The sequence below is a fragment of the Triticum aestivum genome, chromosome 2D (genome assembly GCF_018294505.1).
Source record: "Triticum aestivum cultivar Chinese Spring chromosome 2D, IWGSC CS RefSeq v2.1, whole genome shotgun sequence".
Classification (NCBI taxonomy): domain Eukaryota; kingdom Viridiplantae; phylum Streptophyta; class Magnoliopsida; order Poales; family Poaceae; genus Triticum; species Triticum aestivum.
Genome location: NC_057799.1, coordinates 631,572,237 through 631,593,315, shown reverse-complemented (window position 1 = coordinate 631,593,315; position 21,079 = coordinate 631,572,237). Strand labels below are relative to the sequence as shown.

Here is a 21,079-nt window from a genome sequence, read left to right as displayed (position 1 = left end):
AATTTGTTGAATATCATAGTAATTATAAACACCCTTAGCATACGAAGATACGATTCCATTATCACTAAACTCACATTGGTAGGGAAGGTGTTTCTTAGGGTTTTCAGAACAACAAGTAAAATCATATATTTCACATAAATTCCAAGCATAGCATTGCAAACGATGAATTTGACCCAGTAAAAGTTTCCCTTTTTCAGATATGCGGTGTCGCACATGACAAGCATGCTCATCTAAAGATTTGCCCTCAACTAAGCTAGTTGGGGTTTCAGCCCGAGCACATAGGGATTGAAGATGATCCAAGTAAAAAGCTTCAGGAATGTGATAGATTTTGAGTGGTTCTTCAACCATTGGTTCAGTAGGTACAACTATTTTTTTTTGGTATTTTGCATTTCCTACCCATAACTAAAGATAGAAAACAACTAAGAACAGCAAATAAAAATTACTTAGTGATAAAGCAAACAAGCACAAACGAGAATATTCACCCCACGCTATGGCTCCCCGGCAACGGCGCCAGAAAAAGGTCTTGATAACCCACAAGCATAGGGGATCAATTGTAGCCTCTTTCGATAAGTAAGAGTGTCGAACCCAACGAGGAGCTAAAGGTAGAACAAATATTCCCTCAAGTTCTATCGACCACCGATACAACTCTATGCACGCTTGACATTCGCTTTACCTAGAACAAGTATGAAACTAGAAGTACTTTGTAGGTGTTTTTGGATAGGTTTGCAAGAAGATAAAGAGTGCGTAAATAAAAGGTAGGGGTTGTTTAGATAAAGACACAATAAAGTAAATATAGCGAGTGTGGAAAAGTGGTGGTAGGAGTTGCGAAATTGTCCCTAAGCAATTGACTACTTTACTAGACCGTTAGCAAGTTTTATGTGGGAGAGGCCACTGCTAGCATGTCATCCCTGACTTGGAATTCTATGCACTTATGGTTGGAACTATTAGCAAGCATCCGCAACTACTAACGTTCATTAAGGTAAAACCCAACCATAGCATTAAGATATATTGGTCCCCCTTCAATCCCGTATGCATCAATTTCTATGCTAGGTTGAAGCTTCTGTCACTCTTGCCCTCCAATACATAGTCCTATCAACATACAACTAACCCTATGGTGTGATCCACACGCACGCTCATATGATGGGCACCAAAGGACAGCAACATAACCACAAGCAAATTAAATCAATCATAGCAATTCATCAACCATCGATAGGACAACGAAAATCTACTCAGACATCATAGGATGGCAACACATCATTGGATAATAATATGAAGCATAAAGCACCATGTTCAAGTAGAGGGTACAGCGGGTTGCGGGAGAGTGGACCGCTATAGATAGAGGGGGGAAGGTGATGGAGATGTTGGTGAAGATGGCGGAGGTGTTGGTGAAGATCGCGGTGATGATGATGGTGGCCACGGCGGCGTTCCCGCGCCACCGGAAGAGAGGGGAAGAGGGGCCCCCTTCTTCTTCTTCTTCTTCTTCTTCCTTAACCTCCTCCCTAGATGGGAGAAGGGCTTCCCCTCTGGTCCTTGGCCTCCATGGCATGGGAGGGGCGAGAGCCCCTCCGAGATTGGATATGTCTCTCTGTTTCTCTCTGTTTATGCGCTCTGGTATTCTGCCCTTTCACTGTTTCGTGTATATATGGAGATCTGTAACTCCGATTGGATCGAAACCTTCGCCCATATTTTTTCTTCTGAAAAATAGCTTTCTTGCGGCCGAAGAAGAGCAGCAACCGCCTTACGGGTGGCCCACGAGGGTCAAGGGCGCGCCCCCTGCCTCGTGGCCACCTCGGGCACCGTTTCGCGTTGATTTTTCTTCTCATATTCCAAAAATATTCTCCGTCCGTTTTATCCCGTTTGGATTCCGTTTGATATGGGGTTTCTGCGAAACATAAAACATGCAACAAACAGGAACTGGCACTGGGCACTGGATCAATATGTTAATCCCAAAAATAGTATAAGAAGTTGCCAAAAGTATATGAAAGTTGAATAATATTGGCATGGAACAATCAAAAATTATAGATACGACGGAGACGTATCATAAAGCATCCTAAATGTATTTGCCCAATCACCATATAAATTTTTCATTGCCCTTTGTTTTGCCTTCCACACTGTGGTATATTTCAGTTTAATGGGGTACATCTTTTACAAGTCTACTTTGAGTTTCTTGGCAGTAGTGTTTGGTGTTTTGGCCAAAATTGGGGTGATCTTTTCTGCAACCCAAAGTTGTGATGTCATGGTTGATACTCTCTATGAACTTGCAATACAAGTATGTTGATTGGGGATTTGGTTAACCCTGACAGTACTATCATCAGGTTGCAGTCTAGCAGATATGTACCACTTGCAAGGCTTGACACTACCATCAAATCCTCTGCACCTCGCATAAAACTTCTTTCTATCAGTCCAAACAGTCTTGGCATCAAACTCATGTTTCACTGCATAAGTCTTGAAACACATCCTAAACTCCTTCATGCTTGGGAACAACTTGCCTACTTCAATGACAGGGTTTTCTTTGTCATACACATGCACCAGCTCATCATCATGTGCATTATCTACTTCATCTGCAGCTTGTTCCATCAACTGTCCATCTACATCTTCATCAGCATTAGCAGGCAAACTAGATTCGCCCCTCTCCTGCTTATCTCTGTCATCGACTGGAATGCCAAAAAGTTTGTCCATCTCAATGTCAGGCATTGGTGCAATGACCAAATCAGTAGGCTCATCTAATTCAACTACATTCCAATCAACAGTTGCTGCAGTTTCAGTTTCAGTTCCAGTCACCTGTCCCTCTTCGGCTATTAATGTAAGTTCAGTACACATGGGAATCAATGGCCTCTGTGTAGCCCAATCATCATCTACCATCTGCGCAGCCAAGTGTGATGACACATATCCAACCTTCGAAAAAATATTCAGATCAACGAGCTCAGCAAAAAAATTAGCCCGTTTGCTTGTCCAGTCGTTTTGACAATCGATTTCTTCAACAATCTGTTCACCATCTTCTATTCTCACATACTCTCCTTTCCAATCATCAAACCGCAACAGTGATACTTCTTGCTCTGGACCCCAAACAATATTCTCCCCAATTTTTTCCACCCATTTCTTCACTGCCTTCTCTCCCATGTTTTGTAGAACTTGTGGATCAATCTCTGTAAACTCAACCTCCCATTTAACAATTGTGTCTCTCTCAATGTTCTGTATGCTACCATCAACTAATTTTGACTTTGATGGAAAGAAATTGACCGTCAATTTGAATGTCCGAGCGGCAGCATCCCCTCTGTCAGTGGTGGACAGTGTGAGCCCGTGAGAAAGAGCAGACGAGGCCCTAATTGCATGCAAAATTGGATCGGAGAGAGGCGCATTACCTATTCGAAGTTGAATCTGGCAGCTCCATCTCAGTATGCCCATGGGCTCCCCTCACAACCTATCGATTCAACAAGCGAAAACAGAGGAAACGAGCTGAGATCTATGGGCCCGAGAGAGGAACGAGAGGGCGACTAGGGTTCGAATTCACTCACCATTTTCTGAGGACGAAGGCTCCGCCGCCGTTGAGAACGAGGGCTCCGCCGCCGCCATCGAGAACGCAAGATCCGCCGCCACCGGAGAAGAAGGGGGGGCAGAGTGGCGGGCCCGTCATGGTCTGGCGGCAGGGCACGGTCAGCTGTTTTGAGGATCAATTAAGTTGGACCCACATGTCCTAACATAAACGGGCTTGGTTGACGACCAATTTAACCCCATTTAACACCCCATGTGGCCCTGGGCTATTTACACGCTCAAATGTGTCGCATCACAGCCATTCATTCCAACAACGTCGCACTCCTTCCAATTCACATCAAAGACGTCGCACAGGAGCTATTGGCCCCTCTGAATGACGTCTCCGTAGTAGCAGCTGCTGCCTCCTCGTCGCCGCCGGAAGGGGCGAGGAAGGAATCGGCGAAGCACGGCCCTTCAATCAGGAGTGCGGCCACAAGCAAAGGGACTAGGTCATCAGGGATCGGGGGAAGCAGGAGATACTGCCGGTGCAAGGGGTCGCACACCACCATCTTCTTGACGACGGCTCCGAGCCTCTCGGCGGCGTCGTGCCGGCGGGGTCTGTCGAGGAGGACGCGGCCGTCGCGGACTTCCCGTATGGACCAGTCCGACGCAGGGGCGGGGAGAAAGGCGAAGGAGAAGTCGGCGGCGCTGGCGACGGCGCTAGCCGCCGGCGCGGAGGGGTGAGGCGGGACGGCGGATTTGAAGCGGTGCCAGTGCCTTGGGTCGAGGAAGCCGAGGAGGGGCGGGGGGTGGATCTTGCGAAAGCGCCGGAGGAAGGAGCGGTCGGCGACGAGGCGGCGGAAGGAGACGCAGACGGCGGAGGCGCGGATGAGATCGGCTGCGGTGGGAAGGCGGAGGAGGATCTCCACGAGGAGCTCGTCGGGGATCGCCGGCAAGGCCATCTTCCCGCAGCGGCGGCGGCGGCAGATGTGAATGCTGAAAGTGTTGGGAAAACAAGCGACGTTATCTGCCTCAAAACACGCGATTTTCTTTACATACGTTCGGATTTCTGCCGGTTTTCTCACAAATATATCAGTTGCAGTAAAAAAAAGGTTTTTGAAAGCCATAATTGAATTCTAAGAAAAATGTTCACAAAATTTTAAGCAAAACTCTTCAATATAAACAATTTTCTATAATTCAAAAAATGTCCATGTCAGGAAAATGTTCTCAAATTTAGAAATAGTTCATAGAATTAAGAATTCTTTATGTTTCCTTTTTTAATTTTAAAAATGGTGTCCAATTAAAAAATCATAATTTTTAAATGTTTTTGAAATTTAAAATATCCTCATGAACATTAAAATTGTGCTTGTATTTAAAACTAATGTGAACTATAGTTTTCAAAATAAAGGAAAACTGAAAAAAAAACGAAACTAAAAATGGAAAGGAAAAAACGACAAGGAAAATCAATGGAATAAAAGAAACAGAAAGAAGTACACCCATTTTAATAGAAATAACCAAAAAATAGTAAAAAAACATACTACCGAACAGTTTTTTAGGCTAACACATGCTCCATTTTATTGCTCAATAATGTTTAGTGGAATACAATTGATATCTAGGGGTTGCAGAAGCCAAAGATGGTGACATGCAGAAAGACATAGCATGTGCTTAGCGAGGCTATGAGCGTCAGTATTCGGCCCTTCCTTTGAAAAGAGAAGAGCAATCCTCAAACTATGAAGACATGATCTTGATTCCCCGCATGATATGGCCATGCTTCCCACCATTTCCTTCCTTCAAGTTTACAAATCACTTCTTTGCTATCCGAGCCAACGACGATGCGTGTTTGCAACAGGTCCATCGCCAAAGCCATAGCTTCACGACATGCTAATGCCTTCAGGGTGGTCGAGTCAGTGACTCCTGCAAAAACAAGAGCCGAAGCTCCCAAGTACAACCCTCCACTGTTCCTGCAAATTGCACTAATGGAATCGGCATTTGAAGGTTTTTGAAACAGCACCATCCAGCTTCAGTTTCGCAAATTGCACTAATCAAGTCATGAATTTAGAAAAAAAAAGATTTATAAAATGTGCACAAATTTAAAAATGTCATTGAATTTAAAAAATGTTCACAAATTAAAAAATGTTCATGAATTTTAACAAGAGTTCATTAACGTTTTGTTGGGGCCTTGAGGTGTGGGTTCAAGTCCCCAGGGTCCTTCTAGTCTTCAATATGCCGCAACTATTTCTTGTTGATTTTTTCGGGACTTTTCTAGGTATTTCCTGAAAGATACAGAAACAACATAAAACTGAAACTGATATTGCGCACTCGATTAATACACTAGTCCAATAAATATTATGTCGAAAGTTCATCAGAAGTACAACACACCTCAAACACAATAAAAACTACATCGAAACCTCTAGAACACCAATGACCACTATTGCTGCCAAAACGAGCCGCCGAAGTTACACTGTCGCCGCTCCCGTATCTGAGCCTGCTCGACTTGGCCGATGATAACGAGAAAGTCTTCATGCACGCGTCCCTAAAGGACCAACGCCCTAAAGCCGTAGTCGTCGCCGTTGAACCCTTAAATAGATGAATCAACCGACATCTAACCTCAACGTCGCACAGGACGAGAAACCCGTAACCTCGCGACCCCAAAGGAGACGGCAGAAATCTACACTGGAGCTTCATCGACTACGTCCAGATGGACAAACTAGAGAAGGATCGGAGACCGAAGGACAAAATTCAAAGAAAAAGCGTAGCCATCCGTCTGAGCGTCACACCTGCGAAGACTACAAAATTACTAACTTAAACTACTAGCCAGAGCAAAAGCGCCAGGATTTCATTCATCATCTCTCTACCTTCATTGTGCCCATAGGGAAAGCCCTGAGCCTCTGGACACCGTTGTTCAATCTAGCCTTCGGTGCGTAAGTCTCAAGAAATCTTCGCCTTTCTTTTGGATACAACCCTTGTCTACAAGCCGAGCCTTGTACTTTTCAATAATAGCATTGGACCTAAGATTTTTTTTTGAACACACATTTAGGACATGTACAATGGTGCTATCTTAGAAGTGCCACGTATGATAAATGATGAGGTGGAGGACAAAGAACTCATAAGAAAAGACTTGTCTTCTCTTATTTAAGAGAAGACAAGAGATGATCTCTTAGCACAATATGTCCCACCACGTTTTTTGAAATAGCTAGTTATTGAAAATAAGGGTAAGAGATGACCCATTGTAGACATGTTTTTTTGTCATCTCTAAATTACATGCAACACTTAAGATAAGACTATCTTATCAATCATTGTACATGCCCTTATATCCTACAGGTTTACATCCATAAAGACGATGAGTAATCTCCCATGTCCTATTAGTCATGATGAAATCCATCTCACTACATATAGCTTCCTTTTAGTAGTCAACATCAGGAGATGCATAAACTTCTAAAATGAAAGCGAGAGTATTATCTATGAGGTACACAATAAAATCTCCACCAAAATACTTTACGGTCATTTGTTCGTTGCTCTTTCTTGGAGCTTCATTGTCATTATCCTCAATGATCTCATCAATGGAACAGAGGGTTCATAAGGTGTGGATGATCTCTGACTAGATGAGTTAGACATATCTCTCGTAGAAAACATATTCTCAACGAAAGTCGCATCATTCGACTCTATAATCGTACCAACATTCGTGTCACATATCTCAGATTTCACCATGTACAAGCTGGATATGTGAACCAATTCTCCGTTATGTGCACATCTATTCAAGTTGAACCTACATATATGCGCCATTTCTTTTTTCTTTTTGGTTTAGCTCTGTTCGACGCCGCAAAAAGAAGTGACTAACCCAAATTAGAAATCCGGTGTCACAATTTGTAACGGAGCCGGCAAAGTGGCCTTGATTTGATGGATCAATGGCTGATGGCTAATGTTTAGGAGGGTTGTACCGAAACAAAAGTGGTAGCGTGCTAGGGGTAACTTAGGCTACCAAATAGCGTTAGCGTCCATTTTTTTTTAAGAAAAAAAAGATAGCGTTAGCGCCCCGCGTCAGACCCAAGAATTTCTGTCCAAAACGAAAATCAGAGCGCGGGCCGGCCGAGGACTGCTCCTCTCGAGCCAACCCTATCCCCACCTCTCGAGGCAGAACGCTGGCGGCGGCCGGCCAACGAGCAACCATGGCACTGGCCTCGACCTGCGACTCCGGCGACTGACCTCCCTGGCCACTTCCTTCCGGCCACGGCGGCATCCACCAGGCGAGGCAGCTCCCGGCCAGTTCGTTGCGGCTGCTCCCTCCTAGCAACTTCCTCCGGGCCGCCAGTCCACACTGCCGCCGGCGACGAAGGCATCCACCAGGCGACCAGGACCTAGCACATCCCGTCGGGAGGCAAGCTCCTCTACCCTCTGTTCATCTCTTCTTGTGAATGCTCTCTAGATCCATATAGGAATAAATGTTTGCTTGTATTGCTCAAATGATATTGCTACAGAACAATGGTGAACGCCCCTGATTCTTATGATTCGCAAGAATAAAAATGCTCTAGAACAATGGTGACTTCCTTAGTTCCATCTCTTGTGAATGCTACAGAACAACTAGTTCTTCTGTACAACAACTAGGATAACTCTGCCGGTACAACCGTAACAGTTCTGATTATCACCTTGGCGCTTTTTTTTTTGAAATGAAAAAACACCAACCATTGTGTGAGGCCTTAAATTAATCAGCACATGATCCTGAATCCGGTTTGCAATCAGGTCTGAATCGTTAGGCATGAGAAATCATACCTCTTTTGCAATTGGCTGATGCTAGTCCTATTTAGAAGCAGGCCCACTGATTATACAAATTCAGTTTACTTAATCTGCCTAAACAATAAATAAATTCAGTATATGTTAAATTGTTGCCTGATTGTATGTTTGTTTCCATTTTTGTATTGATTTATGTTGAAACGCTAAATGGGGCTTAGCACGCTATAGCTGCGTTTCATAGCTTTTGGCCGAGCCACCGCTAAGAGGCGTAGGGTGCTATTTAAAACTTTTGTTTTTACAGATATTTTACTAGGAACATTGCTGTTACAGTCTTATTATATGGTTGTTGTTTGTAGTTTTCATCTGCTGTTCACACATGCACGAGCATGGAAATTAATATCATAGAATAAGAAACAATCATGTAGTAGCATCCTTGCTCCGGTACTAAAAATCTGGAACAGCCAATACATACAGAAGAAATGAAAGAAGAAGAAAAAAATGTACTGGAAATTGCCTTTGGAACTTGGCTTCCATGGAGGCCTCTAAATTCAATTTTCAAAGTTCAACAAAATTCATATTTTTACATTTAAAAAAATTCTAAAAAAATACAGATAAACATGAAGGCATAACACACATGTGTGTAAATTTTCAGGGCAAAATACATTGAAATGAGGGCTATGCAAAAAAAACAAATCTGAGGCTTTTTAACACATGATATTGTTCATCCTCCCAATCCATGAATTTGTCTTTTTTTTGTACAGGTCGCATTTCAACGTATTTCATCATGAAATTTTACACACATACAAATAAGATTCTTGTTTACTTGCACAAATTTATTCATATTTTTTTGAAACCAAAAAGTTTGAATTTTGAAAAAAAAAAATTGAAAAAAGGGTCTCCGTGGAGACCGAGAGCCAAACGTCCGTTCTAAAAAATTGTACTCCCTTTATATCATAATATAAGACAGCCTTTTGACATTATGACAGTGTAAAAAAACATTTTATATTATGTTACAGAGGTAGTAGGAGAAAGCACCCTCAGACTACAAGTCGCACTTGTAAATAAAAATTATTTGCTCCGGCCGGGTTCCGCTTCATGCAAAAGCACCAAATGCTGATGAGTCAGAACAAGGGCCGGCAACACTTCTCACTTACAATATCTACTTTCTTTTATTCGTTCATGTAAAAGCATCTATAACCGGATTTGGCAAATCCGATCCCTCAAAAGCCTGTGGACGTGCCCAGGCGTGTCCACGGACAGTGACCGGTCAGTCCTCAATTTTCTCCTCTCACAATTGGACATCTCAATTAGCAATATATCAAATTTATACAAAGTCATGCAACTACGTAAACGATGCAACCCACATCATGTGGCTCAGGACATGCCATCGGACTACCAAAATTTGCCATGTTCTCCCTACATACTAGCTATGGAGAAGATCATCCAAGGCCGTCCATCTCGCGGAATTAGCGGTCGAAAGCAGTATGGATCAAGCCGGATCTGCTCTTCGCCGGAGCTGTCTGACCCATCGCTCTACTCCTTCTCCTCCTTGGGGGGCAGTCTGGCCATGGCACAGATAGCCCGTTTCTGCTCTAGGGCGATGGCGCGCGTGTTCCTTCGCTGCCGCTTTAAGATGCTGGCGTGGATGGCTTCCTCCTCTGGGCAGCGCACGCCGCCACCTCCGCCATGTTAGTAGCAAGGCGGGCCTCGACCACCCTCATCCTCTCCTTCCCACAGTGGGCACACTCGTCCCGGTAGCACTCACACTCCGACGGACCGGTGATGGGAAAAGGAGATTGGAAGGCTCCCGAGAGGACCGCGATGATCCAGCCCCGGAGGATCCGAGCGCCCAATGTGCCGACACTATGGACTCGCGCCGGAAAAATCTCGCCATTTGTTGGCCGCAGTCCTCCCGTAAGCGGCGGAGTGCAATGCGGATATATGGCTATTGCCTCCAACCTGCACGGAACAACACCCCTAGTCGACGGGTTTGGACTGGTCGTGGTCAGATCCGTTGCCCGCCATGACGAGTGAATAGCAAAAAACTACCACATTACGGGTCATCCTTCCAAAAAACTACCGCTTTTTTAATCTTTTCAAAAAGTTACCACAAAATTGTTCTGTTGTTACAAAAAACTATCATGTCGCACTGATGACTACTTTGATTAACTTTAAACGTTATTATGACAACTCGGGTCCACTCGTCTGGTTGACCGTTTGATTTGACCGTTATTTTGATAATTGACAGGTGGGGCCTAAGTATTTTTTTAGCAAACAGGTCCCTGAAACAAAATATAAAAGCAATCGGGTCCCTGTTTTTTTAAAAGCAGTCCCGTCCTCCCGGGGAGCTCGTCGCCGGAGCCGGCCAGCACCATGCCGACGAGCTCGTCAGGGCCGTCGAACTCTGGCCCTGGCCGGCGGGAAGCAACAGCCGCGGCGGGCTGGAACCGCCCGAGCTCCCTGGCTGCTCCCCGCCCGAGCTCCCTGGCTGCTCCCCACCCGTGCTCGAGCTCGCGGTCAGCGGCGGGGCGGCTGCTCATGGCCAGCGGTGGGCGGACCTAAGCAGGCGGCGGCGCGTCCATGGCGTGGTGGTGGTCGGCCCTGGCGGCGGAGGTCGTGGCTGCGCCGACCGTGGTGGTGGCCGGCCCGGAGGCGCTCCCCATGGCGTGGTGGTGGCCGGACCAGGCGGCAGCGGCGGCCGTGGCTCCGCCGGTCGTGGTGGTGCCCGGCCCGGAGGCGCTCCCCATGGCGTGGTGGTGGCCGGACCAGGCGGCGGCGGCGGCCGTGGCTCCGCCGGCTGTGGCGCTCGGGATTTTGAGAGATAAGGGAGAGAGAGGGGGGGAGAAGAGAGATAAGGGAGAGAGAGCACTTACATGTGGGACCCAGCTGTAAGTTAACGGTCAAACAAACAGTCAACAAACGGTCTGTTTAGTAGCGGGCCCGACCTGTCATAAACGGGATTAATTCCAAGTCAGATGGACATTTGGGTTTTTTGGAACAGCAGAACAATTTTGTGGTAGCTTTTTGAAAAAATTAAAAAAGCGGTAGTTTTTTCGAACGATGACCCATAGTGGTAGTTTTTTGCTATTCACTCCGCCATGACCGGGAAGGCCGGAGATCGCCGAACGGGAGGCGGGGGGGGGGGGGGGGAGTGCAGTGGAGTGGCTAGGGTTTGGTTCGGGGAACGGATGAGGATGAATATATGTGGGGTCCGGTGGACCAGCATGGGCCGGATACAACGCGTGGACGTGCCTGGACACATCCGGGTCCCCCATATCCGCCCTATATTTGGGCTTGATATGAGGGGTGCCGATCAGGCCAGTATGAGGCGTCTGTCTGGGTCGGCTTTTTTTACCATGTAGTGACGGTGCTGTTCGCCCAGGTGTATGAGAGGGTTTGAGGTCTCCGGCTGTAGATGCTCTACGAAGATAAATAGAATCAGTCCTGTATTGACTTGTTTGACGCGTTTTCTTGACCACTAACATGACACACGTACGTGTCATCTTATCGCTGGTCTCAACGGTCCACATACGTTCCCACGCCGTGCTACTACAGTTCAAGCTCCTGGACTCAATTCACTCCCATCATGCATATAGATAGACCAGACCAGAAGAGAAGAAAGACAGGAGAAGAGGAGTTTAGAAGAGGAAAACGGGGAAGTGAGCGACGATGATGGTCCTTCCTCCCCGGCGACGGCAGGAGCTGAATCTTGCAGTAAGTCTGCCGTTGCCAGGTCTGTTGCGCTGCATCCTTGTATTGGTCATAGCCGTGCGCCCTTCTACCGCATCAATTTTTTCGGACTGTGGGCCCTCCCCTTCCTCCCCTGTGAAGGACGGCGACGTCTGCATCTTCCAGCTTGAGCTGCCCATTATTGGAGTTCTGCAGAGCTCCTGGGACGCAGGCGTCATAGACGGCGCCCTCCACCTCACCACCGACGACGTCTACCAGCCGCCCGTTTATTACCCGCCCGACCCCAAGAGGCGGGCCGGATGTGCCATCCTCCTGGAGGAAGTCATTCTGTGGCAGCCGGTCCGTAAACCATCCGACATCAACTTTAAGTGGCAATGGCCATGGAGGTACGACGAGCCAAAGCTTGAGGCGTCCTTCAACGCCACATTCACCATGAGCGCCAACACATCACGCCGCGGCGACGGCGGCCTTATGTTCGGGATACTGCCTTCCCCTCTGGATGGCTTCCACAGAGCCACCTACGCATCCTTGGCCAGGTCCCGGACCACATTCCCCGACGGCCGCCGCGTCGCCATCGAGGTCAGTCAAGCAGAGTACTACTATTCTCAAGGTACTACCAGCATGTACGTTTCCATCGAGCCGGAGCCGAACACGACGTCCATGGCGATCTACACCGTCTGGATCGATTACAACGCCACCGCTCACAACCTATCGGTGTATGTGGTCGAGGGCGGCAAGCCCAAACCTGGGGAACCCACGCTTCACATGCCGCTCAACGTCACCGACGTCGTTAGGTCGCCCCAAGGCGCTTCGGGTTACTTCGGTTTATTCGCCTCAAAGAGCAGATTCTTGCCCACTTGTCAGGCGGTGGTCTATAGCTGGAACATCACCATGGAGAAGCTCCCGCCGGAACCCATGCTCCCGGAACCCGTGCCTGAACCCATGCCCCGTGAACCGAACCATGGTCGTGAGCTGCAAAGAGAATTCTTCGCCATACTGCTGACGGTGGTGCTTCCTATAGCCGTTATCACGGCCGTCGTTTTCATGGCGGCCTGCTACTTCTCGTCGAGGTACAGGGCTCTCAGGACGAGGCTCAAGCTCTCAGAGGTGCTGAGACAGCTCCCCGGGGTGCCCAGGGAGTTCAAGCACGCCACCATCCGGAAGGCGACCCACAACTTCCATGAGATGATGAAGTTGGGGAGAGGCGGCTTCGGCGCCGTGTACAAGGGAACGCTCCGGTCAGGGAAGCGCGGCGAGGGGCGCGTCGACGTGGCTGTGAAGAAGTTCACACGGAAAGACGACCGTGGCTACGAGGACTTCCTCGCCGAGGTCGACATCATCCACCGCCTCCGCCACAAGAACATTGTCCCTCTTCTTGGTATGTCATTACTTGGTCCATGCATGTTCTTATTAGACACCACCAATGTTGACTCTGACTAGTATGTGTTTGGAAGTTTGAACCGTCTTTACAAACTTAGGCCTCCTCCTCCTCCTCCTCCTTTGCTTCATAAGATAGAAATATGGTCGAATAGAAATGCTATAGCAGGTGAGATGACATGTATCTCAAATCATAAAAATATGTATAAGAAAAGAGAAGTCATTTAGATCATTCTGTATATGATAAGGGTTTCCCATTTAGTCCAAGCTTCTTTTCAAATATGAAGGATAGGAATCATTCATGTATAGTACTCCCTCCTCCATATTAATAGTGGCTGATTTAATATAGTTTTATACTAAATCAGCAATAGTTAATATGCATCGGAAAGTTTTTTTTCAAGAGTATGCTAAAGACGTACCATATCTTTATAGAAGGGAGCAAATAGATTACAAGAGTCCAATGTTCGATGCAAACATCAAATACGGATACACCCACACCACACAAAGAAAACAAAGTCTAACTCCTCACAAAACGATCTAATCCTCCAACACCTACACCCGCACGCTCCAATCTTTTATTTCATCAAGAATTTGCACGGTAAGACCAACAGGCGACTTGAACTGCTCTGGCTGCATCGAAGAGAGTAATAAGATATTATTCCTGTAAACTAAAGGTTTCGAAAGAAAAAAATTCTTACAGAAATCCTAGCTTATAGAATTCCTACAAAATTCATGTAAACCAAATAAGGCCTTAACAATCTCTATTCCTTGGTTGATGATGGTAGCAGACGGAAGCCCAACTGCCCAAGATCACTCGATATATGAATTTTTTTTATTCCCCATTTTTTAATTTGGTGGCAAACTGCTAGTCTTAGAACCTTTTTGGTTGTAAGATGACTATGTACGTGAACATAGATTTCAGCAAAAAAGAGTAATGTGCCTTTTGACGGCAAACTTGGCGTCCATCTATTTTTGGTTGCAGATTTAGATTCCATTTGAACTTCAATCGCGAGTAGGTTTAAATCTATTTAATTTGATTGGTACATAGAAGTTACTTCCTCCTTTCTAAATATATGATGTTTTACAGTTTGGCACTGGCTCTAGCAAACTTTGCTGAGCATTACATTTGATGCATATATACACAGAAATTGTGAAACGATGCCATGAAAATATCATTCACTTCCAATTAATAATTTATTAATTGATCTTATAAATCAAAACAATTTATTTTGGTTAAGAGCCAATGTCAAAAAGTATTACTATGTGTAGTTTTGGCCATCATCTACTTTGAAACTTCATACAACTTCTGTATATTTTACTAATATTATATTTGTACAACCATACTATACGCGCCTTAATGCACTAATGTAGTGATCTAAACGCTCTTATATTAGTTTACAGAGAGAGTAAAAATTAGTGGTCCAGATTAGCAACCTGAATATTTGAGAAGGTTAAAAACGTCAAGTAAAATGGAACAAAGATAGTATAATCTTATTTAATTTGAACTGTGGTATATATGATGAAAATAGCATAACCAGATTTCTTGTCCATGATATTTTTATGTTATACTAATACTTTTGAGTAAATGACGGTCTTACCCCTAAAGATAAGTGTTGTGGCACTAGTTACTCTATTTACCAAAATTGTCATATTTTATCCCTTAACTTCGTATATTAGTGACACTGCTTGCTCCACTTTTTTTTGTCACAAAACCCCCAACTTCACATCTGTGACCATACTTGTAGTATTTATTTAAGTAGTCAGCTATAAATCTGACGTTATATTTTTCTATCATGGATCGAACATTTTTTATGAGAATTTATATTTATCGAGGATGGCAAGTTTAGTTGGCAAGCATGACAAATCCCTTTCGGTTCACTGTTTTCCCAGAAAATTGCCATGCTTACAAACTAAATATGCCATCCTCGCACCAACATAAATTGCCATTAAAAACGTTTGATTTGTCATGCTTAAAAATTGACTTAGATTTCAGCTAGCATTACCTTTTTTTTATCTTGTATATAGGAGTACTATATATGACGTAACAATTTTCAGGTTGGTCTTACGAGAATGGAGAGCTGCTACTGATCTACGAGTACATGCCCAATGGCAGCGTAGACAAGCACCTGTTCCACGAAAAGCAACAGCACCGTGGCCACCAACAGCCAGTTCTGCCCTGGGAGAGACGCTACGACATTGTGAAGGACGTCGCCGCCGGTCTGCACTACGTCCACCACGAGTACGAGCGCACGGTGCTCCACCGCGACATCAAGGCAAGCAACATCATGCTCGACTCGGCCTTCCGCGGCCGCCTCGGCGACTTCGGCCTCGCGCGGGTCGTCGCCTTCGACAAGAACTCCTTCACCGACATCGGCGTCGCGGGCACCTGGGGCTTCATCGCGCCGGAGTACCCCGTCAGCCACAAGGCCACCCGGCAGACCGACGTCTACGCGTTCGGGGTGCTGGTCCTCGAGGTCGTCACCGGCAGGAGGTCGCTCGGCAAAGCGGACGACGAGTTCCCAATGCTGGTCGACTGGGTCTGGTGGCTCCATCAAGAGGGGAGGCTGCTCGAAGCCGTTGACGCCGAGCTCCGCGGGTCGGGGATGGAGTTCGCCGCCGACGACGCCGCCCGGCTGCTGCTCCTCGGTCTGTCCTGCAGCAACCCGAACCCATCGGACCGGCCGACCCTGGCCAACGTGCTGCAGGTTGTCGCCAAGACGGCACCGCTGCCGGACGTGCCGCTGGTGAAGCCCGCGTTTGTGTGGCCGCCGGAGGGGGCGTTACTGGACGACGACGTGGATGATGGGTTTGCGGGGACGAGCCGTGATGATTCTCGTTACTGGGAGGAGGAGGAGACCATGCCGAGCTTCATGTCGTCGGAGATCACCAAGCGCAGGGCTCGGAATGTAGATCAGCACAAAGACGCGGGGGAGATAGAGAGTTATGTGTAATCCAATCTGTAGACGATAGGCATCTATTGTTATGTGTAATCCATTGTTACTGGTTTTCTATTTCGGAAACAAACTAATTTCTTTTTTCTTTTTTCTTTTTTTTTGAGATCCATGGCAAACCGAATTACACCATGGTTGGGACGACCTCGTTCGTCAAAACATCTCTACAATCAGCCGGGACATCAGCTATGAGCAGGAAATCTCCAGTTCTTCGCGCACTAGAAGCCAGCTCATGGGCCAACTTGTTCAGCCCCCTGTTAACAATACTGAACTCCATACTTGCGAAGCTTGATGCAATGGTCTTCGCGTCGGCTATAGATGCGAAGCAGGCTGATCTGCATGTCTCTTCCACCTGTAGGGCTCGCCCGATTCCCGCACAATCAGTTTCTAGGATCAAAGTACCCTGATGGTATTTGGCAAATTCAGTTAATCCCATCACCACCGCTGCTGCTTCAGCTTCTTCTACTGAGCTGCACTGGCCCAAACGCCGGCCTACTGATAGGAAGACATGGCCTCTATGATCTCTAGCTACCGCGCCCCCCCACGTGTCCCCTGATTCCACTAGAAAAGCGGCGTCCACATTCAGCTTAACTTTGCCGGCTGGGGGAGCCATCCAATACTTGGGATTTGCACTTGTTGGCAAGCATGCTCTCGTAGGGAGCAGAGACTGTTTATTCTTTTCTCCCATCTCAGCAGTTTCGCTTGCCGCCATTAGGAACTCCTCATGTAGTCTGAGTAGGTATTGGGCAGATCCTGAGACAGTATCTTTCCCATCCCCATGTATGGCATTGTTCCTTAAACTCCAGGCTTGCCACAGAATTAACATTACTTTGGTTCTGACCTCCTCAGGTTGGGCGATCAGCAGCAGTTGCAGCCAGTCTACCCCTGTATTTTTGAACTCAGATTCTCTAGGGATTTCCCAAAAGGCTCTCATAGAGTGGCGTAAAGCCACACTTCTGGCGCATGCGACAATGGCATGGTGCTCATCTTCCTCATCCCTTCCGCATATTTCACATACACTGTCATCCACAATAGTCCTTCTGAAGGCATTGTGTTTGGTGGCCAGGGAGTTTGTGGCCACTCTTCAACCGAAGATTTTCACCTTCTCCGGGATCTTTGCTTTCCAGATGGCATCCCATATGCTGCGGTCACCCGGGTCCCTTGAGGAGCTCGTAGCTTTTTCAGTACCTTTTCCCTTAAGCGAATATGCAAGTTTGTAAGCACTCCTGACAGTGAATGCGCCCGTTTTTTCATAGTGCCAAGCGATACAATCGCCGACTCCCACCCGCGGAATTTTTAATTTGCAAATCTCATCCGCATCGAAGGAATGGAAAATTTGCTTCACTAGATCAACCTTCCACTCTTTTGTCTGGGGGTCGATCAACCGGTTAACCCACCTGAGTCTGGACCTCTTTATAAATGATGCCACCTTCAGCCCCTCTTTCCTTGGGATCCATTGATCTCTTATGATTTGAATGTTCCTTCCATCCCCGATTCGCCAGATGAGGCCCTTTTTCAAGAGTTCCAGGCCAAACTCTATTCCCCTCCACGTGGGTGATGCATCCGACGAGAAGACGGTGTCAAGAAGGTTACCATTGGGATAATATTTGGATTTTAGCACTCTAGCACAGAGACTCTCTGGCTTGTGTAGCAGCCTCCATCCTTGTCTGGCAAGTAGGGCCTGATTAAACATATGCATATCCCGGAAGCCGATCCCCCCATCACATTTTGGCTTCGTCATGTTCTCCCATGACATCCAGTGGACCTTACGTCTATCATCTTTGTCTCCCCACCAAAAGTCTCTAGTTACCTTCTCGTAATTGTCGCAGAAGCTCTGATTGAGTTTAAAGACCCCCATTACATGTGTGGGGAGGAATTGCGCCACCGCTTTCACGTTTACCTCTTTGGCCGCTTGGGACATAAACCTCTCATTCCAATTGCTGCATCTCTTCCTAAATCTCTCCATGATCGGCTGAAAATTGCCGTCCTTCATTTTTCCCTCTGGCGTTGGAAGGCCCAAGTATTTACTCTCAAACAAGGATGATTCCACTCCCTGGATTTCTTTGATCTCCTCTCTTTCCTGGTCAATGCTCGCCTCACTAAATAATAGTGAGCATTTGTTATGACTTAGGAGTTGACCCGTAGCCTTTTGTAAGGCATTTAGTACCTCTTTCACTTTGGTGGCCTGGGCTGTTGTAGCCTTAAAGAAGAGGAGGCTATCATCCGCAAATAGCAGGTTTGATATCCCCAGGCATCCACGACTAATTTTGATTGGTGTGATCCCTCCGTTTCTCACCTCTCTGTCAAGCAAGGTAGCAAGGCTGTCAGCCACAAAGAGAAATAAGTATGGGCTGAGGGGATCACCTTGTCTGAGCCCTCTAGAGGGGGAGAAGGTTTCCAGGAGATCTTCATTACATCTGACAGAAAACCTCACTGTCCTTACACACGTCATCACCCACTTTGTAAACCTCTCATCAAAACCCAGTTTCTGTAGCACCTTCTCAAGGAAATTCCAGTCAACACGGTCATACGCTTTTGCAAGATCCAGCTTGTACGCGCAATATGTGTCCCTCTGGTTCTTACTGTGTTGGATCTTATGGAAACATTCAAATGCAATTAACGAGTTGTCCGTGATTAGTCTGCCTGGTACGAAAGCACTTTGTGTTTCAGAGATAAGGTCGTCAAGGAAAGGCCGCAACCTATTAACCAGAACCTTGGATATGGCTTTGTAAATGACGTTGCACAAACTGATAGGGCGGAAGTCTTTGATGCTTTGAGGATCATTGTTTTGGTACTAGTACTATAGTAGTGTCATTTATTCCTTCCGGCATCACACCATCAGTGAAAAAATTATGTACTCCTCTGATCACATCTCCCTTCAAAGCAGCCCAATTCCTCTGAAAAAACCTCGCCGGAAAACCGTCAGGTCCGGGAGCCTTGAGCGGACCAATCTGAAATAGTGCATCGCCAATTTCAGAGTCCGAGACAGGTTTAGTTAATGCTTCGTTCATATGGTCCTCCACTCTCCGTGGTATGAGATCAATAACCATCCGTGGTATGAAACAAACTAATTTCGGACCTCACCGAAATAAATTTCACATATTTCGGAAATTATTTTGGATTTTGAGATTTCAAATGTTACTTAATTTTAATGAATTTTAGCATGATTTAAATTTATTTTGAAATCAGCTGGAACCTGCATCGAAATTTTGGGGTTAGAAATATTTCGGACAACACAGAAATATGCGAAATTTCGAAATTTTCACTGAAATTTTGGTGAACTTTTAACCCTACTTACATTTCCCATTAGCCAGTAGACTGAAAATAAAATTTGCGCCAGACAACTGACCAGAAAACTATTTCAGTCGATTTGCAGTGGTGCGCACTAATCATGTAGCGATGCAGTCGTGCGGATGCAGCTGAAAACATTTATGGGCTGCCATTTCCCTGCCTTGGCAAGGCCGCAATCTGCTGCTGGCTGTGTTTCTCGACGCAAGGCGTGCCCAGGCTATGTGAGTTTATGGTGTAAATGTTTCTAGAATATCGTAGTTTTTTTAATTATAATGGTATAAATTGTTGTGAGTTGTTAACTCAATAACTAAAAGAAGAAAAAGGGTCAGTTGCCTAAACTTATGGTCATGTTTACCAAGCTCGGCACTCATTTAGGGACAAGTGAGGTCTAAGCTTGGGGGGTGATTTTGCATCACTATTTCTTGCTATAAATTTCTCTGTACTATCGATATTTTGCACATTATAACTCAATTCTAATGCCCTTTCTTCTCATTGCATATTTACCGGAGGAGGGGAATTAACAGAAAATTGTAGAATAGGAGCAAATTAACGACTAGTCACTAGTAGAAAAAGGGCCTTTAGTCCTGGTTCTGGAACCGGGACTAAAGGGTCATTACTAAAGCCTCCCCTTTAGTCCCGGTTCTTACACGAACCGGGACTAAAGGCCCTCGACGTGGCCGCTGCCTGGAGGTCCACCTTTAGTCCCGGTTGGTAACACCAGCCAGTACTAAAGGAAATTTTATGATTTTTTTTTTGAAATTTTTTTTATTTGCAAATTTCTGAATTATTTTAACCTCTAATCTCTAATCACCCTCCCTCGTTTCCAAGTCTGCACTTGTTGTTTTCCTGACAATAGTAAGATGTCAATCCTATTAACCCTCGGGAATTTAGCTTGAGCATGAAGTCACACATTTCACTGTTTGAGTTTGAAACTATTGTTCTAAAAAAATAATTATTTAGTAACACTAATATTTCTTGAATAAGTAGTTTGACCATAGTTTGACCACAGTTTGACCATAGTTTGACCAGATTTGACCAAAATTCAAAAAAAAACTGAAATAATTATTTAGTAACACTAATATTTCTTGAATAATTAGTTTGACCATTGTTTGACCACAGTTTGACCAGATTTGACCAAAATTCAAAAAAACTGAAATAATTATTTAGTAACACTAATATTCTTGAATAATTATCTAGTAACACTAATACTTCTTGAATAAGTAGTTTGACCATAGTTTGACCAGATTTCACAAAAATTCAAAAAAAAAAGAAATTTGAGCATAAATTTTTTTCCTTTTAGAATTTGAGGATTCTAAAAATTTGCAAACAGGTCGTAGGCAGTAAAAATCGGATGCGGATTTTCGTGCTGAACATTTTGATATATTATACGTTTTTTTCTGACATCGTATGCAAAAGTTATAGCCGTTTTACATTTTCCCTACACTTTTTGCAAAACATGTCCAAATTTAAGTTTTTAAATTTTCCTAACTAGTACATGTAGTAACATAACTACATCTGGAAGGATTTTAATTTTTGAAGTTTTTATCATTTTCTTTTGCTTTTTACAAAAC

At 45.5% G+C, this 21,079-nt stretch overlaps 1 protein-coding gene across 1 annotated transcript; it reads left to right on the top strand.

Moving 5' to 3' along the window:
- Window positions 1–11,673: 11,673 nt before the first annotated feature.
- LOC123050587 (L-type lectin-domain containing receptor kinase IV.2-like) lies at window positions 11,674–16,275 on the top strand. Its single transcript, XM_044473360.1, has 2 exons — window positions 11,674–13,267; window positions 15,322–16,275. The coding sequence occupies exons 1-2, from the start codon at window positions 11,869–11,871 to the stop codon at window positions 16,215–16,217; spliced, it is 2,295 nt and encodes a 764-aa protein (XP_044329295.1). The 5' UTR covers window positions 11,674–11,868; the 3' UTR covers window positions 16,218–16,275.
- The last annotated feature ends 4,804 nt before the right edge of the window (window positions 16,276–21,079 follow it).